Source organism: Ranitomeya imitator, chromosome 6, assembly GCF_032444005.1.
Source record: "Ranitomeya imitator isolate aRanImi1 chromosome 6, aRanImi1.pri, whole genome shotgun sequence".
Taxonomy (NCBI): domain Eukaryota; kingdom Metazoa; phylum Chordata; class Amphibia; order Anura; family Dendrobatidae; genus Ranitomeya; species Ranitomeya imitator.
This window is the reverse complement of record NC_091287.1, coordinates 37479695-37500059: the sequence shown is the minus strand read 5'-3', so window position 1 is coordinate 37500059 and position 20365 is coordinate 37479695. Positions and strand designations below refer to the sequence as shown.

Sequence of the window (20365 nt, the reverse complement as noted above, 5' to 3'; positions counted from 1 at the left end):
CATAGGTCTCTGTGCAGCCATAGGTCTCTGTGCAGCCATAGGTCTCTGTGCAGCCATAGGTCTCTGTGCAGCCATAGGTCTCTGTGCAGCCATAGGTCTCTGAGCAGCCATAGGTCTCTGTGCAGCCATAGGTCTCTGCAGCCATAGGTCTCTGTGCAGCCATAGATCTCTGCAGCCATAGAGCTCTGAGCAGCCATAGGTCTCTGTGCAGCCATAGGTCTCTGTGCAGTCATAGGTCTCTGTGCAGCCATAGATCTCTGAGCAGCCATAGGTCTCTGTGCAGTCATAGGTCTCTGTGCAGCCATAGATCTCTGTGCAGCCATAGGTCTCTGAGCAGCCATAGGTCTCTGTGCAGCCATAGGTCTCTGAGCAGCCATAGGTCTCTGTGCAGCCATAGGTCTCTGAGCAGCCATAGGTCTCTGAGCAGCCATAGGTCTCTGAGCAGCCATAGGCCTCTGTGCAGCCATAGGTCTCTGTGCAGCCATAGGTCTCTGTGCAGCCATAGGCCTCTGTGCAGCCATAGGTCTCTGTGCAGCCATAGATCTCTGTGCAGCCATAGGTCTCTGAGCAGCCATAGGTCTCTGTGCAGCCATAGGTCTCTGAGCAGCCATAGGTCTCTGAGCAGCCATAGGTCTCTGTGCAGCCATAGGTCTCTGTGCAGCCATAGATCTCTGCAGCCATAGAGCTCTGAGCAGCCATAGGTCTCTGTGCAGCCATAGGTCTCTGTGCAGCCATAGATCTCCGAGCAGCCATAGGTCTCTGTGCAGCCATAGGTCTCTGTGCAGCCATAGGTCTCTGTGCAGCCATAGGTCTCTGTGCAGCCATAGGTCTCTGCAGCCATAGGTCTCTGTGCAGCCATAGGTCTCTGCAGCCATAGGTCTCTGAGCAGCCATAGGTCTCTGCAGCCATAGGTCTCTGTGCAGCCATAGGTCTCTGTGCAGCCATAGATCTCTGCAGCCATAGATCTCTGTGCAGCCATAGGTCTCTGTGCAGCCATAGATCTCTGAGCAGCCATAGGTGTCTGAGCAGCCATAGGTCTCTGTGCAGCCATAGGTCTCTGTGCAGCCATAGGTCTCTGTGCAGCCATAGGTCTCTGTGCAGCCATAGGTCTCTGCAGCCATAGGTCTCTGAGCAGCCATAGGTCTCTGAGCAGCCATAGGTCTCTGCAGCCATAGGTCTCTGTGCAGCCATAGATCTCTGCAGCCATAGATCTCTGAGCAGCCATAGATCTCTGTGCAGCCATAGGTCTCTGAGCAGCCATAGGTCTCTGTGCAGCCATAGATCTCTGAGCAGCCATAGGTCTCTGTGCAGCCATAGGTCTCTGTGCAGCCATAGGTCTCTGCGCAGCCATAGGTCTCTGTGCAGCCATAGGTCTCTATGCAGCCATAGATCTCTGCAGCCATAGAGCTCTGAGCAGCCATACCATAGATCTCTGTGCAGCCATAGATCTCTGAGCAGCCATAGGTCTCTGCGCAGCCATAGGTCTCTGCAGCCATAGGTCTCTGTGCAGCCATAGATCTCTGCAGCCATAGAGCTCTGAGCAGCCATAGATCTCTGTGCAGCCATAGATCTCTGTGCAGCCATAGGTCTCTGAGCAGCCATAGGTCTCTGTGCAGCCATAGGTCTCTGTGCAGCCATAGATCTCTGAGCAGCCATAGGTCTCTGCGCAGCCATAGGTCTCTGCAGCCATAGGTCTCTGTGCAGCCATAGATCTCTGCAGCCATAGAGCTCTGTGCAGCCATAGATCTCTGTGCAGCCATAGGTCTCTGAGCAGCCATAGGTCTCTGTGCAGCCATAGGTCTCTGTGCAGCCATAGGTCTCTGTGCAGCCATAGGTCTCTGCAGCCATAGGTCTCTGAGCAGCCATGGGTCTCTGAGCAGCCATGGGTCTCTGCAGCCATAGGTCTCTGTGCAGCCATAGATCTCTGCAGCCATAGAGCTCTGAGCAGCCATAGATCTCTGAGCAGCCATAGATCTCTGCAGCCATAGGTCTCTGTGCAGCCATAGAGCTCTGAGCAGCCATAGGTCTCTGTGCAGCCATAGATCTCTGAGCAGCCATAGATCTCTGCAGCCATAGGTCTCTGTGCAGCCATAGGTCTCTGTGCAGCCATAGATCTCTGCAGCCATAGATCTCTGCAGCCATAGATCTCTGTGCAGCCATAGGTCTCTGAGCAGCCATAGGTCTCTGAGCAGCCATAGGTCTCTGAGCAGCCATAGGTCTCTGTGCAGCCATAGGTCTCTGAGCAGCCATAGGTCTCTGAGCAGCCATAGGTCTCTGAGCAGCCATAGGTCTCTGAGCAGCCATAGGTCTCTGTGCAGCCATAGGTCTCTGTGCAGCCATAGGTCTCTGAGCAGCCATAGGTCTCTGAGCAGCCATAGGTCTCTGTGCAGCCATAGATCTCTGTGCAGCCATAGGTCTCTGTGCAGCCATAGATCTCTGCAGCCATAGAGCTCTGAGCAGCCATAGATCTCTGTGCAGCCATAGATCTCTGAGCAGCCATGGATCTCTGCGCAGCCATAGGTCTCTGTGCAGCCATAGGTCTCTCTGCAGCCATAGATCTCTGCAGCCATAGAGCTCTGTGCAGCCATAGATCTCTGTGCAGCCATAGATCTCTGAGCAGCCATAGGTCTCTGCGCAGCCATAGGTCTCTGCAGCCATAGATCTCTGAGCAGCCATAGATCTCTGCAGCCATAGAGCTCTGTGCAGCCATAGATCTCTGAGCAGCCATAGGTCTGTGCGCAGCCATAAGTCTCTGTGCAGCCATAGGTCTCTGTGCAGCCATAAACTTTCACACCCTCGCAGAAATATTAAACATCTTGACCTACATTCATTCTCTGAATCCCTCCTCCCCCTCACAGGCATAAGTTCCATACACAATGCGGATGACGCTGCCGCTCTATATAACACCACAATAGCTGTAGCTTTGGAATCTGCTGCCCCACTTACACATACCAAAGCTCGCAAAATCAACAGACAGCCCTGGCACACCAGCCTGACCAAAGAACTTAGGCGAGCTTCCAGGGCTGCTGAGCGCAGATGGAAAAGATCCCACTCTAACGAGCACTTCATCACATTCAAACAGTCCCTCACTACTTTCAAGACCACACTCGCCACAGCTAAACAAACCTACTTCTCATCTCTCATATCCTCTCTCTCTCACAACCCTAAACAGTTATTCAACACCTTCAATTCTCTCCTCCGTCCCCCAGCACCTCCTCCCTCCCCACTTATCTCTGCTGAAGACTTTGCCTCATTTTTCAAGCAGAAGATTGATAGCATTAGAGACAGTTTTGGTCAACAACCCCCAGAGCTCTTCCTCCCGATTTCCCAGCCCTCCACCTCCAAAACCAACTTCTCCACCATTACAGAAGATCAACTCTCCACTCTACTCTCAAGATCACATCTCACCACCTGTGCACTTGACCCACTCCCATCCCACCTCATCCCAAACCTCACCACAATCTTCATCCCAACCCTAACCCATCTCTTCAATTTATCACTAACAACTGGTGTTTTCCCCTCAAGCTTTAAACATGCCTCCATCACACCTATCCTCAAAAAGCCCTCTCTTGACCCATCCTCTGTATCTAGCTATCGCCCTATATCACTTCTTCCCCTATGCCTCCAAACTACTGGAACAACACGTCTACCTTGAACTGTCCTCCCATCTCTCTTCCTGCTCCCTCTTCGACCGCTTACAATCTGGCTTCCGGTCACACCACTCCACTGAAACTGCCCTAACTAAGGTCACCAATGACCTCTTAACCGCCAAGAGCAAGCGACACTACTCTGTCCTCCTCCTCCTCGACCTGTCGGCTGCCTTTGACACAGTGGACCATTCCCTATTATTACAAACCCTCTCATCCCTTGGCATCACAGACTTGGCCCTATCCTGGATCTCATCATACCTAACAGACCGGACATTCAGCGTCTCCCACTCACACACCACCTCCTCACCTCACCCCCTATCTGTCGGAGTCCCACAAGGTTCAGTCCTTGGGCCCCTGCTCTTCTCCATTTACACCTTTGGCCTGGGACAGCTCATAGAATCTCATGGCTTTCAGTATCATCTCTATGCTGACGACACACAGATCTACATCTCTAGACCAGATATCACCTCCCTACTAACCAGAATCCCTCAATGTCTGTCCACTATTTCATCCTTCTTCTCCACTAGATTTCTAAAACTTAACATGGACAAAACAGAATTCATCATCTTTCCCCCATCTCACGCGACCCCCCCAACGAACCTATCCATTACAGTAAATGGCTGCCCACTCTCCCCAGTCCCACAAGCTCGCTGCCTCGGGGTAATCCTTGACGCTGATCTCTCCTTCAAACCACATATCCAAGCCCTTTCCACTTCCTGCCGACTTCAACTCAAAAATATTTCACGAATCCGTTCATTCCTCAACCACCAATCTGCAAAAACCCTAGTCCATGCCCTCATCATCTCTCGCCTTGACTACTGCAACCTCCTGCTCTGTGGCCTCCCCTCTAACACTCTCGCACCCCTCCAATCTATTCTAAACTCCGCTGCCCGACTAATCCACCTGTCCCCCCGCTATTCCCCGGCCTCTCCCCTCTGTCAATCCCTTCACTGGCTCCCCATTGCCCAGAGACTCCACTACAAAACCCTAACCATGACGTACAAAACCATCCACAACCTGTCTCCTCCATACATCTGTGACCTCGTCTCCCGGTACTTACCTACCCGCAACCTCCGATCCTCACAAGATCTCCTACTCTACTCCCCTCTTATCTCCTCTTCCCACAATCGTATACAAGATTTCTCTGGCGTATCACCCCTATTCTGGAACCCTCTACCACAACACATCAGACTCTCACCTACCATTGAATCCTTCAAAAAGAACCTGAAGACCCACCTCTTCAGACAAGCCTACAACCTGCAGCTACCACCGATCGACCAAACCGCTGCTTAACCATCTCTACCCTCACCTACTGTATTCTCACCCATCCCTGGTAGATTGTGAGCCTTCGCGGGCATGGTCCTCATTCCTCCTGTACCAGTTATGACTTGTATTGTTTAAGACTATTGTACTTGTTTTCATTATGTATACCCCTCCTCACATGTAAAGCGCCATGGAATAAATGGCGCTATAACAATATATAATAATAATAATAATAATAATAATAATAATAATAATAGATCTCTGCAGCCATAGAGCTCTGTGCAGCCATAGGTCTCTGTGCAGCCATAGATCTCTGAGCAGCCATAGGTCTCTGTGCAGCCATAGGTCTCTGTGCAGCCATAGGTCTCTGTGCAGCCATAGATCTCTGAGCAGCCATAGGTCTCTGAGCAGCCATAGGTCTCTGAGCAGCCATAGGTCTCTGTGCAGCCATAGATCTCTGTGCAGCCATAGGTCTCTGTGCAGCCATAGGTCTCTGCAGCCATAGGTCTCTGCAGCCATAGGTCTCTGTGCAGCCATATGTCTCTGTGCAGCCATAGGTCTCTGAGCAGCCATAGGTCTCTGCAGCCATAGAGCTCTGAGCAGCCATAGATCTCTGTGCAGCCATAGATCTCTGAGCAGCCAAAGGTCTCTGTGCAGCCATAGATCTCTGAGCAGCCATAGGTCTCTGTGCAGCCATAGGTCTCTGTGCAGCCATAGGTCTCTGAGCAGCCATAGGTCTCTGTGCAGCCATAGGTCTCTGTGCAGCCATAGGTCTCTGTGCAGCCATAGGTCTCTGTGCAGCCATAGATCTCTGCAGCCATAGATCTCTGAGCAGCCATAGGTCTCTGTGCAGCCATAGGTCTCTGCAGCCATAGGTCTCTGCAGCCATAGGTCTCTGCAGCCATAGGTCTCTGCAGCCATAGGTCTCTGCGCAGCCATAGGTCTCTGCGCAGCCATAGGTCTCTGCGCAGCCATAGGTCTCTGCGCAGCCATAGGTCTCTGCGCAGCCATAGGTCTCTGCGCAGCCATAGATCTCTGAGCAGCCATAGGTCTCTGTGCAGCCATAGGTCTCTGTGCAGCCATAGGTCTCTGTGCAGCCATAGGTCTCTGTGCAGCCATAGATCTCTGTGCAGCCATAGATCCCTGAGCAGCCATAGGTCTCTGTGCAGCCATAGATCTCTGTGCAGCCATAGATCCCTGAGCAGCCATAGGTCTCTGAGCAGCCATAGGTCTCTGTGCAGCCATAGGTCTCTGTGCAGCCATAGATCTCTGTGCAGCCATAGATCTCTGTGCAGCCATAGGTCTCTGTGCAGCCATAGGTCTCTGTGCAGCCATAGGTCTCTGTGCAGCCATAGGTCTCTGAGCAGCCATAGATCTCTGTGCAGCCATAGGTCTCTGAGCAGCCATAGGTCTCTGTGCAGCCATAGGTCTCTGAGCAGCCATAGGTCTCTGTGCAGCCATAGATCTCTGTGCAGCCATAGATCTCTGAGCAGCCATAGGTCAGATGCCATAAAAACAGCACTCTAGATTAGGGCCCATTATTGGTCTGTCGGTCATTAAGGGGCTAAAGAGGCCATTTTCTATGCTACAGCCACATTCTTCACCCTCAGTAATCTATATGTCTATGAGCTGAACAAGTCAAGACATCAGACGTCTGAATGTCTATGACCATCTCGATGAGGCTGCCGCTCCCTTATTTGTATATGGACTATATTTTAGCTTAAAAATTGCATCAAAAACTGTAGCGTTATTATTTTATTTTTATTTTTTTTAAATCTTCACATGGTAAACACCGTCATGCATGTGAGGGATTGCTCTCTGCGCACAGTGCAGCAGCGTGCATGTCACAGGCAGTGTCCACACATCTCCGCACAAGCGGACGCCGCTCACTGATCTGTGAGCCAGTGTTCCTCGCAATGAATACTTTTATTTGTTTTTCAGGTTTCCTAATGCTGGAAAGTCCTCATTACTCAGCAGCCTCTCGCATGCCAAACCACAGATTGCAGACTATCCATGTAAGTAATCCGTGGCTGCATAGCGATAATGACACATACGGCTTTACCACCTGCAGCCAAGCCATGAAGCATCAATGGCGGCTCAGTCCAGTCTCCGAGAACTCTGACGTGTTCCTCCGATAAGTCTGCTTTCACGCTCTCCTGATACAGTGGTTTGGATGCCTGAAACTAGGAGTGGATTAATCCCTTGGTGCACAAGGAAGTACCTGTAAATCCATCCCAGGGTCCACATTTATGGAGCAGGCTCAGGAGCTGAGCCCGCTCCACACACCGCAGACGCCAGCCTGCGGGTAATAGCAGCGACTGGAGTTGGCTCCACTCACTGCTGTTTTATGGTTTAGATGCCGCTGTTGATCATTGACAGCAGTAAATGGCCCAGTTATTGATGCGAATGGGCACCATCACCCCACAGCGTGATTATGGGTGCAGATGGGTTACCATTTTAAGTAAGGGCCACTGGCGTCCTTCAAATCTCCACCTGTACAAAGTCTTCATACGGGTATGTCGAAGGGAAACAAAAGAAAAAAAGTTGTGGCTCTTGGAAAAAGGGGAAGAAAAGAAGCAAAGTGCAAAGATGAAAAATCATCTGGTCCTTTTAAAAGGTTAAAAGAAAGTTAAATAAACTCTTTCCTCTATAGTTCTTCTCCGTTTACTAGTGAATAGTGCTGGAATAACCCAAGATTTGGCAATTTTTTTGGTTTTTGCGCTTTTCTGTTTTCTTCCTGTATTTCCATAACTTTCTAATTTTCCTGTTGACATCGCCGTGCGAAGGGTTCTTTACTGTGAGACAAGTTGTAGTTGTGGGTGACACCAGTTATTTTGCTACGTAATTTACTGATAAATGAGGGGAAAAAATTCAAGGTGGGTTAAAACGATGACAAAAAAAAGCAATTCTGCCATTGTTTATTATTGGGTTTTCTTGAAATCTGATTCTCCAGGTCAGTGCGATAACAGCGATACCAAGCGTATGCATTATCATTTTTAAAATATATTTTTTTTTTTTTTAAATTCGTTTATTGATTTCAGGAAAGATCATACACATTTTGCTCGTATTCATCATTTTCCATTAATTACAGGAAATTACCATACATAGCCATGTATAAGATATTATAAAGATAATAAATTGTGCATGTTGATCATTAATGCCTTATTTTAAACTTTAACTGTAACTACATTAACTTCTAATAAAGTCTTTAATACAAACGTAGTGCCGCTTACAAAGAATATTTCTAAATACATCCCGCTCTGTTGGTAAATAATGTCTAGAGAGTCATACACCCTTTTCTTATGCGTATACTGAGTCCTTTTAACTTATACAGTGTGATAGGATGAATTCCATCTTCCCCATATCTTCTCAAATTTAGTTGGACAACCCCTATTTTGATAAAGCGTCCGCTCATACGGAATAATTGAATTTATTAAGTCAACCCATGCTCTAAGAGATGGACCAGAGCCTCCCATCCAACGCAGCGCCAACACCTTTCGTGCCATGAACAGTGACTCCCTCAGAAATATTCCTGTGTGGTGATCCCAAGCCTCCGCCTCCCATACTCCAAACAAACATACCAGTGGCTCAAGTGGAACAGGGATCGACACCAAAGATGTCAATAGTGCTGTCACTTCTCTCCAATATTGAAAAATAACAGGACACTTCCATATCATATGGATAAAATCTGCGTCACTAGAGTGACATCTCAAGCAGTCTGATGAATGAAGACGGCCCATTTTAAAAAGACGAGTCGGGGTCAAATAAGATTGATAGATTATATATAATTGGATCATCTTATTATTGATTGATGGGGAGACCTTAGTTGGAGATTCCAAGATTTCATCCCATTCTTCTCCTAGTGTATCCGGAAGAAGTCTCCCCCACTTTCCCTTAATTGAATCTGTAACAGATACTTCGCCTATGGATATTAGGTAGGTGTATAAAGAGGAAATGAGTCCCTGAGGGCCCTGTGAATTAAGAATTCCTATTAACGGCAGAGTTGAAATAGCTCGACCCGCACCCGTATTTCGTACATGTGATTGGAAGGCAGATCTTAGTTGCAGGTAGCGGAAAAATTGAGACTTCGGTATATTATGAGTATTTTGTAATTGTTCAAAAGAAACAAAAACCCCCTGGCTATGTATATCGCTCACCGTAAGGACACCACACGATATCCAAAATTCAGTAGATGGGTGGCCCAATAATCCCGGAAAGTAACCATTATTCCATAACGGCATTTCGGCTGCTATATCTACATATTGTGTCACTTTTTTAATTTGTCTCCATACTGATCGTGCCAGGCGAAGCAAAGGAAGCAAACGAGGGACAGCAATTCTCTCCATCTCTAGAAAACCCATCGGGCAATCAACTTTAGCTGAATGTAATATATGACTTTCAGAGTTGGGGAGAGACCTCCCGGGCATCCACTCACTTATCATTTTGGCCTGTCCAGCAAGGTAATACAGATAGAAGTCCGGCAAAGCCGCCCCGCCCCCCCGCTTAGGTCTCTGCAGGGTGGATAATTTAAGTTTAGGCCTAGCCTTCCCCCATATGAAGGATGTAGTAAGGGAGTTTAGGGTTGCAAAGAAAGATTTAGGTATTGAAACGGCACTATGTTGAAAACAATAGCTCAATTTTGGGAGTAAAATCATTTTGATCAGATTAATACGACCAGCCACCGATAGCGGGAGCTTATCCCAGGTAGCATATTTAAATTTAACCACGTCAATTAGTGGATATATATTGAGATGTAGATCAAGGTGACTGCGCTGAGTCATATGCATCCCGAGATACTTAAAATTGGAGACAATGGGCAATAGCGAGAGGGTTTCAAGGTTTGGCATTGGGGTATGGGAGAGAGGCATCAAAGCAGACTTATCCCAGTTTATATATAGGCCAGAAAACTTGCTAAATTTATCAATCATCGTTATTACTTTTGGTAATGTATCCTCCGTCTGGTCCATAAACACCACCATATCATCAGCATATAGACCTATAGTGTCCACCCGATCAGCAATATGTATCCCTTTAATATCTACAGAAGACCTCATCCGTATTGCCAAGGCTTCTATTGCCAAGGCAAATAAGGCTGGGGAGAGAGGGCATCCCTGGCGAGTTCCCCTATGCAAAGAAAATGGCGCAGACACAGAGCCGTTTACCACCATTCGCGCCCCCGGTTTCGCATATAGTGTACCTATCCCTCTCAGAAATTTATTCCCAAACCCATATTTCCGTAGACATGCAATTAAAAAAGACCACTCAAGGGAATCAAAAGCCTTGGCTGCGTCCAGCGAAGCCAATGCCCACTTATTGTCTGGTTCTAGTGTACTATATTGAATAACCGATTGCACCCGTCTGATATTAATAGAGGTGTTTTTCCCAGGCATAAAACCAGTTTGATCTGGGTGTATGAGATCCAATATGATCGTATTCAGTCTGGTAGCTAGAATTTTCGTAAAAATCTTATAGTCAACATTCACCAAAGAAATTGGTCTATATGATCCACAATCCAGAGGATCCTTCCCTTCCTTCCTGAGCACGACAATATTAGCATCATAAAATGTTTCAGGTACAGATTCACCCTCCCATATTCCCCTAAGTACCTTTAGCAATATAGGTGCCAATTTATCACGGTATTTCCTGTAAAATTCAATGGGGAACCCATCAGGTCCCGGGGCCTTCCCAGTAGCCATATCCGCCATTGCATGTTCTACCTCTTCCAGGGTGAATTCAGCCTCCATAAGGGCTCGTTGAGATGGGCTTAGTAAGGGGAATGTTATATCTGATAGATAATCCAAACATTCATCAATATCAAAACCACTTTTAGATTTGTATAATGAAATGTAGTAATCGTAAAAGCTCTGAAGTATTTTATCAGTAGAGGATACCAACGAGCCATCAGACGCTCGGATCTGCAATATTGTGTTGGAGGTGTTATGTTGGCGCACCAAAAAGGCCAGGAGTGTACTGGCTTGATTGCCCAGCTCAAAATAGGACTGCCGAGTGAAAAATAGTTTGCGTTTTGACTTAGCGTCTGCATGTTGGGTATATAGTCTCTGGGAAGTAAGCCATTCAATTCTATTGCTGCTGGACTGATTAGCTATATAAGTGGCCTCTGAGTCTTTTAATCTTTGCTCTATCTCCTCATCCTCCCTCGCCGTTACCCTCTTGATGTAGGAAATAGTTGAGGACAAGCACCCTCTCAGGTATGCCTTCAGGGTATCCCAAAATAGACCAGAGTTTTGGAGTTCCGAATGTGTTAGAGTAAAATCATTCAACTGATCAACCGTCCTATCACTAGAGTCTATCAATTTCAACCAGAAGGGATTCAGTTTCCAGAACCCACCACTATTATCGGATTTCTCATATTTAAGTTTAAGAATAATTGGACTATGGTCTGAGATCCCCCGATTACCATGTTCAATGCTATCCACCCGTAATGCCAACTCACCCGACCCAAATATATAGTCTATTCTAGATAGAGATTGTCTAGTTGACGAGTGGCAGGTGTACCCTCTAACTTCCGGATGATTTATTCTCCATAAATCTAACCACCCGCTCCCGTTCATAAACAATGCTAATTGAGAGGGTTGTTGAGGTAAAGCGTCCCCTGGTGTTACGTCATCCAGTCTCAATCTATCCATGGATTGATTCATAACTAAGTTAAAGTCCCCCATACAAATAACTTTGGCTTCCGGATATTTTAAGGAAAAGCCTAGAGCCATACGGAGGATTGACACATTGGCAGGAGGAGGATTATAGATGCACAATAACACATACTCTCGTGAATTAATAAATGCATGCACAAAAACGAAGCGGCCCTCTGGATCACGTCTCGCCTCCCTGGCCTCCCACCTGACCTCCTTGTGTATCAGTAGAGAAACCCCTCTAGAGTAGCTAGTGTGGAATGTGTGCAAGGACCATTGTACCCACGGTTTCTGCATACATCGAACTGTGTCCCTTGTTAAATGTGTCTCTATTAGTGCCACAACATGAGGGTGATATTTTTTTATCTGCGAGAATACCTTAATTTTCTTTCGTGGGGTCTTTATACCTCGTATGTTCCAGGTCATACATATAATTTCAGCCCCCATGTTCACTCTTAAAGGGAAAGTGAATGCATATCATTACTATTCGGGTGTAGTTCAGCGGCATCGCACAGAGCAAAGAGTCAGCATTAGCGGCAACCATACCTAGTAAACAATCTAATCTAATACATAAAACCAAACTGAACAAAACTTGAACAATAGGGGAGTATATTTCCATACTCCCACAGTCAAATTGAAAAAGGGATACCCTCACTGGATTCAGTGTCCGGTATTGTTGACATTCCCTGCACCCAAACAAAGAGCTCTATCTATACTGCCATTAGTCAGGGAGTCCAGGTTAGGAGTTTTCCGCATTTGACCCCACACGGGACCGCAGCCACTCGATCGCCTCCGCTGGGTCTGTGAAAAATAAGGAGGAGCCCTTATAAACAATACGGAGCCGGGCCGGATAAAGCATAGAGTAGACGATGTTCCTCTCTCTAAGTTGCTTCTTGACATCCATAAATCGTGCCCGCTGCTTTTGAAGCTCCATGGAAAAATCTGGAAAGATCGAAATGGTAGCATTATCGAATTTAATGAGGCCCTTCTGTCGCGCCAAGCGGAGGATGGCGTCTCTGTCTCTACAATTAAGGAGACGCGCCAGAAAGGGTCGCGGAGGGGCTCCAGGAGGGAGAGGTCTCGTCGGGACCCTGTGGGCCCTCTCCACCGAAAATGTCGAGGAGAATCCATCTCCCAATGTAGACTTAAGCCATTCCTCCAGAAATTGCTCAGGCTGTTGGCCCTCTGACCGCTCCGGGAGACCTATGATACGGATATTATTGCGGCGCAGTCTATTTTCTAAGTCGTCTGCCTTTTGCTTCCAGGCATTCACGGATCCAGCAGCTTTATTCAGTTTAGCTTCCATAGGGGTGATAGTGTCCTCTATATGAGACACCCTCGTTTCAACCTCTGAGATGCGCCCTCTCATAGCCTGCATGTCATGTCTCAGGCGCCCCACCTCGGTATGTACATCCTCTATTTTCTCCGTGAGAGATGATCTAGTGAGAGATATAGCTTGCATCAACTGCTCTGATGCCTGTTTAAGAGTCAGTTCATCCTCTCCTCTCTCCTCATTACCATCAGAGGGGCGACCTTTACGCTGAGATGGTGCGGGGTTATTTCTAAGACTGCGCACATTATCAGGGGGATCATCCTTGGCATATTTTTTTAATTTTTCAGCAGCTGCAGCTCCTCTAGGGTGCTGCATGGTGAGTGTTTACAAGAAGATTATGCAAAGCGACCTCAGGTGCAATTATGGGGAAGCTCAAAGTCACTTGTAGCACGCAGGCCGTGTAATTTCACAGTTACCCCCGGGGAAGCAGCTAAAAAGGGGTTAATCCCTGTAGTATTATGTCACTGGTAGGGAAAATGTCCACCCGACAGGGGGGCACAGGTCCCGCTTTTTCAGGGCACACACTGTACCACCCCTACTTCTTCAGGCGCCCATTCACCGCCCAGCGCCGCTGATGTGGTTAAAAGCGCAACTCCCTATCTGCCAGGGTGTGCGCTATATTAATGGCCGCTGCCCCAGGCACTTTCCAGCACCTATCAGTCCTCACCGCTCCTGCCTGCAAGCTTCCCGCCTCTCTCTCCAGCACCATCCACCGCCGTTACTTCTGAGGTGAGAGGAACCCAACAGAGAGCAGCGCTGTGATTCATGCGCCCTCCCTGCTCACACATGTAGGTGTCCCGCCGCTCTCACCAGCGCGGTCAGCCGCCGCCGCCTCCGGGATAACAGGGGGGTTCAGCTCCAGTAGTTGGCAGCACCGCGTCCTGTGCTCCCTGGCGCGTGCTCAGAAAATGGCCGCCGTCACCTGCGGGGATCTCCTGCCCGCTCCGGTTCCCGCGGCTCCCGACTCCACGGAGCTCTGCAGCGGTCTCCCAGAAGATCCAGGGGACTCTCTGGTATGTAGGGCTCAGGTTTGGGTTGGTACCGCTAGGTCCCGCTCAGTATTTATGGCAGATATGCCTCAGGATGTACGGAGCTCTCCTAAGATGCTTCCGTCTTCTTCGGCTACATAGCCACGCCCCCTTTAAAATATATTTTAATGGTTAAAAAGATGAAAATTTTTCGTTTGTTGTTTTATGTCCCGTATATATATTTGTGTATTTTTATCTTTTAAATTGATAGTAGGTATTTTATTTTTGGGTTCATGACATTACATATCTCTGATCGGCTTTTCTAATAAATAACAAAAAACTTTGAGGTGGGAAATACGATAGAAAAACGTTTTTGTTTGCCATGTAATGTACGATTTAAATAATTTTATGTTTTCATAGCTCGGCATTTTTTGGTGCAACAATACCAATTATGTCTTTTTTTTATGGAGGGGAAGAAAAGGAGGGGTTGGTTTTGAGAGGTCTAAGATGGTAGCCATGGGGGCCTTCTACAGGCTCAATGGCTCCCTGCAGTGGGGGTGAGATTGTATTAGATGGAGATTGACAGAGACATACAAATAATAATCTTAATAATCTTTATTTTTATATAGCGCTAACATATTCTGCAGCGCTTTACATTTTGCACACATTATCATCACTGTCCCCGATTGGGCTCACAATCTAAATTCCCTATCAGTATGTCTTTGGAATGTGGGAGGAAACCGGAGAAAACCCACGCAAACACGGAGAGAACATACAAACTCTTTGCAGATGTTGTCCTTGGTGGGGTTTGAACCCAGGACTCCAGCGCTGACAAGGCTGTGGTGCTATCCACTGAGCCACCGTGCGATCGGAGCTGGTTCTTGCCCCTGATGCTGGCTGTGTAGCACAGCTGACATCTGCCCGCTCTATACACGTGATCTGTAACAACAATGTCCGTCACAGCCCATTAGTGGGATGACATCTGACTCCCAGCTAAATCCTTCATCACTTTTGTCTTACAGTTACAACAGTGCAACCCGAACTGGGAAAAATCATGTACCCCGACTTCAAGCAGGTAACAACAAAGCTCGCGCCGCCGCCGCCGTCATCGGGATTAGGCTATGTTCACACTTTGCAGATTCCACTGCGGATTTTTCCGCAGCAGAATTCCAAAATCCGCAGTGAAAACGCGTTGCGGTTTTTACTGCGGATTTATCGCGGTTTTTACTGCGTTTTCTTCTGCGGATTTTCATCTGCAGTTTTCTATTGGAGCAGATGAAAATCCGCAGAAAAGAAGTGACATGCTGCGGAATGTAATCCGCAGCGTTTCCGCGCGTTTTTTTCCGCAGCATGTGCACTGCGTTTTTAGTTTCCCATAGGTTTACATTGGACTGTAAACTCATGGGAAACTGCTGCGGATCCGCAGTGAAATCCGCAAAGTGTGAACATAGCCTAACTGGCCGGTCAGCGGACATCTTGGAGAGATTTATTTTTTAGCCATCCAATTCTTTGATTCCTCCGAGATGAGTGGCGCCATATTTGTCTCCCTCCCGCCATAGAAGTGAAATGTACCTGTGCATTAGACATCTGGGTGCACGTTGTTCTATTTTATTTTTTTTAATTTTATTTTTTTGTGACTTAAAAATTAAGGCTTTGGAAAACTAAAGACCCAGAATGTTTTATTTTCCATTTTTGCAGCTGTGGGAGGCGTTTGTTCATGCCGAGCTGATATTTTTTGTATTTTTTTGTTACCATCTTGGGAAACATACATTTTTTTTATCACTATTTATTTCATTTTTGCCGTTTGTTTTTTTTTTTTTTTTTACGTCGGTTACTGTATGGGCTAAATTTTTCTTATTTTACTTTTACGGTCGTGGCAATTTTTTATTTACATTTTTTTTTACGTTCTCGTCAACTGGAGAAAAGCAGGGTTATTCCAACTGGTGATTGTTTGATCGGTGATTGACGGCAGCATTAAAGTGGAAGCTGCTGTTAATGGCAGGCGCTCGATGTCTAGCACAGCCGGCACCGGCCCTGGGTGCAGCGGGCACAGCTCCTGGGATCCCACTATTTTCGGGAGGAGACTTACACATCTGAAATGTTTCATTCTGTCTTTAGTCCGTCGCTCCTTTTAATCATTCCCTGGATTTCTGTAGATTTCAGTTGCCGATCTTCCCGGTTTAATAGAAGGTGCGCACCGCAACAGAGGAATGGGGCACAAATTTCTCAAGCACGTGGAGCGGACGAAGCAGCTGCTCTTCGTAGTAAGTTCTCTGATGCTTCCTGCGACTCCTTTATATCAATGCAGGAATATGGCGATGCGGAACAGTAACAGAAGGGGGCGCCCTAACCCTTGCCCCCCAGATATGACCCCTCTAGAAGGTGCTTCACGGTGACCTGTTATGTGAGTGAGATGCCATCTAGTGGCAGAGATAGGAAGAGCCATGTGGTTGATGGATCAGTGTTAGCATGATTAATAATAAGAATAATAATAATAATAAATGTATCTATATAACGCCAACATAATCCACATCCATACATCATTGACGGCAGTCATACATAACCTCGATTCTGACATTTCTGATTTATCTCGATATGAAATCCACCTCTTATCGATTTTTGTATCCACTTCCAGGTCGATGTTTCTGGATTTCAGCTTTCCGTCAAGTCTCCATTCAGAACGGCCTTTGAGACAGTGCAGCTACTGACGCTGGTGAGTACTCCGCTGTGCAGATGTGCTTCCAGAGGTGGCGCTGCCAGAACAATTTCCACTTTTGACATATGTTAAATTATGACATGTAATAATCGTGTTATACAACTATACTTCTACATTACATGAAAGTGGACACAGGGAAAGTGACGCCCAGCTACTTACAGTCATGACTTTATGCAATTTTACTTCAAAGTGGAACATTTTGTGAAAATTGCATCACGGTTAATGTTTGGGACTAAAAGTAAGAGTGGATACACGTCCCGGCTTATGCTTACGGGCAGACCCGAATCTCTGTAATCCACATGCCAGTAAATATCCATGTTAGAAAGTTGAGACGTGTCCTGATTATTGTAGAGGGGGCGATTAGAAGAGAAACTGCCCCTTTATTAGGAAAAAAATAATCCCACCCTCCCTTAAATTTGGCAGTGATGATATACTCTGAATGAAAATGTTCCTGTATCACCAGAGGCTGTACAGGGAGAAGATATGACAGTAAGGGCTTAGTCACATTTTTGTCTCATTTTTCGAACGCTAAAAATTGTATTGTTTTCCAGTCCCAGCATAGGGACTGAGCTTTCTGAGATCCTCCTGCACACGCTGCTTTTTTTTTTTTTTTCCTTGCAGACTTGAACAATCAAAGCATTTTTTCAAATCTGCAAATCTGTTTCACCATTTTTCACCCATTCAATTAAATAGGAAAAAAAAGCATAAAAAACACAGGTAAAAAAGAGCCTTTTTTATGCAACATTTTTCCTGCCAACATTCTTAGTTTTTTTTATGCAGAAAAATCTGCTGCAAATATTCAGCGTGTGCACAATCCCTAACCGGCTGTGACCGACTCTCATAGAACCAGGAAGTAAAACTTAGGTCCTGGGATTATTGGCCAAGTTTCCAGGCTTAAGTAAATATCCGTGTTTTTAGTTCCTCCATTCTCTGCTGAATGCCTTTTTATACCCTTCCTGTCATATGACGTACTCTTTACATCATATGTCCGGTTCCCTTTTTTTTTTTTTTTTTCAAAATTTTCTTTTTTATTTCCCCACCTAATTAAAAAAAATATATACAAGTTTGATGTTGCCGTAATCGCGCAGTCCTGGATAATTTTGTTTCCACATCACAACAATTGCTGTAAAAAATACCCCCCCCCCTCAAAAAAATAAATAAAATAAAATTGCATTTGTTGTGTAATTTCACCCCATTTTTTTCCCGTTTCTTAGTACATTAAATGGTTTAATGAATTGGCGTAGTTTAAAACTACAACTTACTCTGCATAAAATAAGCCCTAACACATCTATGTGAATAGAAAAATAAAAAAAAGTTATGGCTCATGGAAGAATAGCAGGAAAATGCAAAAACTAGAATAATTGCCAGATTGGGAAACAGTTGATGTTTTAGTGGTTGGTGGCTGTTTTTCTTGATCACTCCACATTCCCTGCTTACCTTACACTTGGTGGGTTAAGCCCATGAACAACATCTACCAGTTATCCACACGATAGGTGATTATGATATACGATAATTAGGGAGACCCTCACCAATCGCAATAAGGGGTCCTGGAACTGTGAGGAAGCATGGACGCCCCCCATCCATACAAAGGACTGACTCGGATCTTTGTTCTCCGCTGGCTTCCACCACCGCTGCGCTTCTCGCCTTTTCCTGTCCGAGTGTTAGACGCCTGATAACCCCTTGATGTTAGATGCAAAGTTAATGACGCACAGGTATTTAGAGCCGTCCTTTTCTAGCTTTCAAAGTTTTTTTTTTTTTTTTTTCTAGAAGCAGCGCCTCTCTTCTCTATTGGTCATGTTTGGTAATACATTTTGTCGCCTTCAAGTTAATTAAACCATATTAAAACATGTTTGTTAAATTTTAGGAGCTGGAATTGTACAAAGAAGATCTGCTGGATAAGCCTGCCTTACTAGCGGTCAATAAGATGGATCTGCCTGAGGCTGACGACAAGTTGCGGGAGTTGGTGAAACAACTGGAAAATCCACAGGGTAAGAAATCTCACATTATGGGACCGTGGAGGATCGGCGGGAGGTTTATGTGTTTTTGAAGGCTTTTCGTGCCCCAAACACATCTGTGCGTCTCGGAGCAGCCGCGGGTGCAGAAGGAGAAGTGCACTGGGAGGATTGTACTGTGTAACGTTCTTGCGCCTCCACGAAAACGTCCAATGTGTATAACAACCTGTTTTTATTGCCATTAGATTATTTACATACATTGCCGGAGGAATTGGTTCCGGATTGTCAGATTAACTTCAAGGAAATCATCCCGATCTCTGTGGCTACAAACCAGGGAATCTCAGACCTGACCAGATGCATCCGCAGATCAATAGATGAACATGCAGAACTCGAAATTCAGGAAACCGCCAAAGAGAAGCTGCGGAGTCTTCACATAACGTCTTCTCAAAGCGTCAGACAGCTGCTTCCCCCAGAACAGACGTTGGACTGAGAGATGACCCCCCAGGTGTGAAATAATGTGGACAGGAATTTGTCATTTCAATAAACTATCTTTTCTGGTTGTAGCAAGAGCCACAAGTGCAGCTTCTGGGAAGAGGAAAAGGCAGTGTTATGGGTCATGAGGACCACACACATCTACAGACCTGTCACTTGACATAAATATGTAAGTCTTAATGCTGCTGTTCTACTCAATCCGGCATTGTCTTTCTTTTGTTTCTGCTCCTCTCCGTTCCTGAGATATGGCCCCCTTTTCACAGTGTGTAAATCCATTCTTGTTAACCAAAGGGGTGTGGTCCTCACAGAGAAGAGTTGTGGACCCCACCCAATTGGAAGACTAGATTTATACACAGGGAAGAGCTCTAGAAGGAATAAACATGAACTAAAGAAGAACACCAGATTCAGGAGAACAGCAGCATTTACACCAGACTAAAAAAAAAATACATATTTATGAAAATTGACAAGTCCTCTTTAAAGATGACCTTCTGCCAGTTTTTTTCATGTTGAACTGGTCACACGATGTAATAGTGACTGCAGAGCGGAATAAAACTTTTTTTATTTTATTTTGCCTCTTTGCTGCAGATATGTTAGTGATAAAAGTACTTGGCACCTAAGCAGTTAAATAATGTTAAAGCCATGTGGGTGTTATCAGAGAGATTTCACTGGGAGCTTGTACTTATTCCTTGTGTATGAGGCTCTGACCCATATCCGATGTGCGCTGCGTGTTTTAAAGGGAACCTGTCACCCCGAAAATCGCGGGTGAGGTAAGCCCACCGGCATCAGGGGCTTATCTACAGCATTCTGTAATGCGTTCTGTAATGCTGTAGATAAGCCCCCGATGTTACCTGAAAGAGGAGAAAAAGACGTTAGATTATACTCACCCAGGGGCGGTCCCGCTGCTGGTCAGGTCAGATGGGCGTCTCCGGTCCGCTGCGGCGCCTCCCATCTTCATTACAAGACGTCCTCTTCTGATCTTCAGCCACGACTCCGGCGCAGGCGTATTTTGCTCTGCCCTGTTGAGGGCAGAGGATAGTACTGCAGTGCGCAGGCGCCGGAAAGGTCAGAGCAAAGTACGCCTGCGCCGGAGCCGTGGCTGTAGGGTCTAAGCTCTAGTTCATTTTCCCCTTGTATGTGGTTACCTGCTTATGTTTGGCAGAGCTGGCAGCACCATGAGAGGAGAATTACGAGAAGTGTTTATAATGAGACTCCACTATGGAGCACTGCCTTTCCCCACACACTGACTGCTGGAAATATGAGCTGAAAGCTGATAATCACACTTAGGTTTGCTGTGCTCCAGCATGCCATCACTCTGCAGTTAGGAGAGCAGACTGAAATTAC

The 20365-nt window shown here is 46.4% G+C and overlaps 1 protein-coding gene across 2 annotated transcripts in view; it reads left to right on the top strand.

Annotated features, from left to right (window-relative positions):
* Window positions 1-20365, top strand: part of GTPBP10 (GTP binding protein 10) — a 36769-nt gene that overhangs the window by 12584 nt on the left and 3820 nt on the right. For both annotated transcript variants that reach the window (XM_069729479.1, XM_069729477.1), the window contains exons 4-9: window positions 6855-6928; window positions 14887-14939; window positions 16021-16128; window positions 16500-16577; window positions 18445-18568; window positions 18778-19037. In XM_069729479.1, coding sequence (XP_069585580.1) covers window positions 6855-6928; window positions 14887-14939; window positions 16021-16128; window positions 16500-16577; window positions 18445-18568; window positions 18778-19022 — 682 coding nt within the window. In that variant the 3' untranslated portion in view covers window positions 19023-19037. The remainder of the gene's footprint in view (window positions 1-6854; window positions 6929-14886; window positions 14940-16020; window positions 16129-16499; window positions 16578-18444; window positions 18569-18777; window positions 19038-20365) is intronic.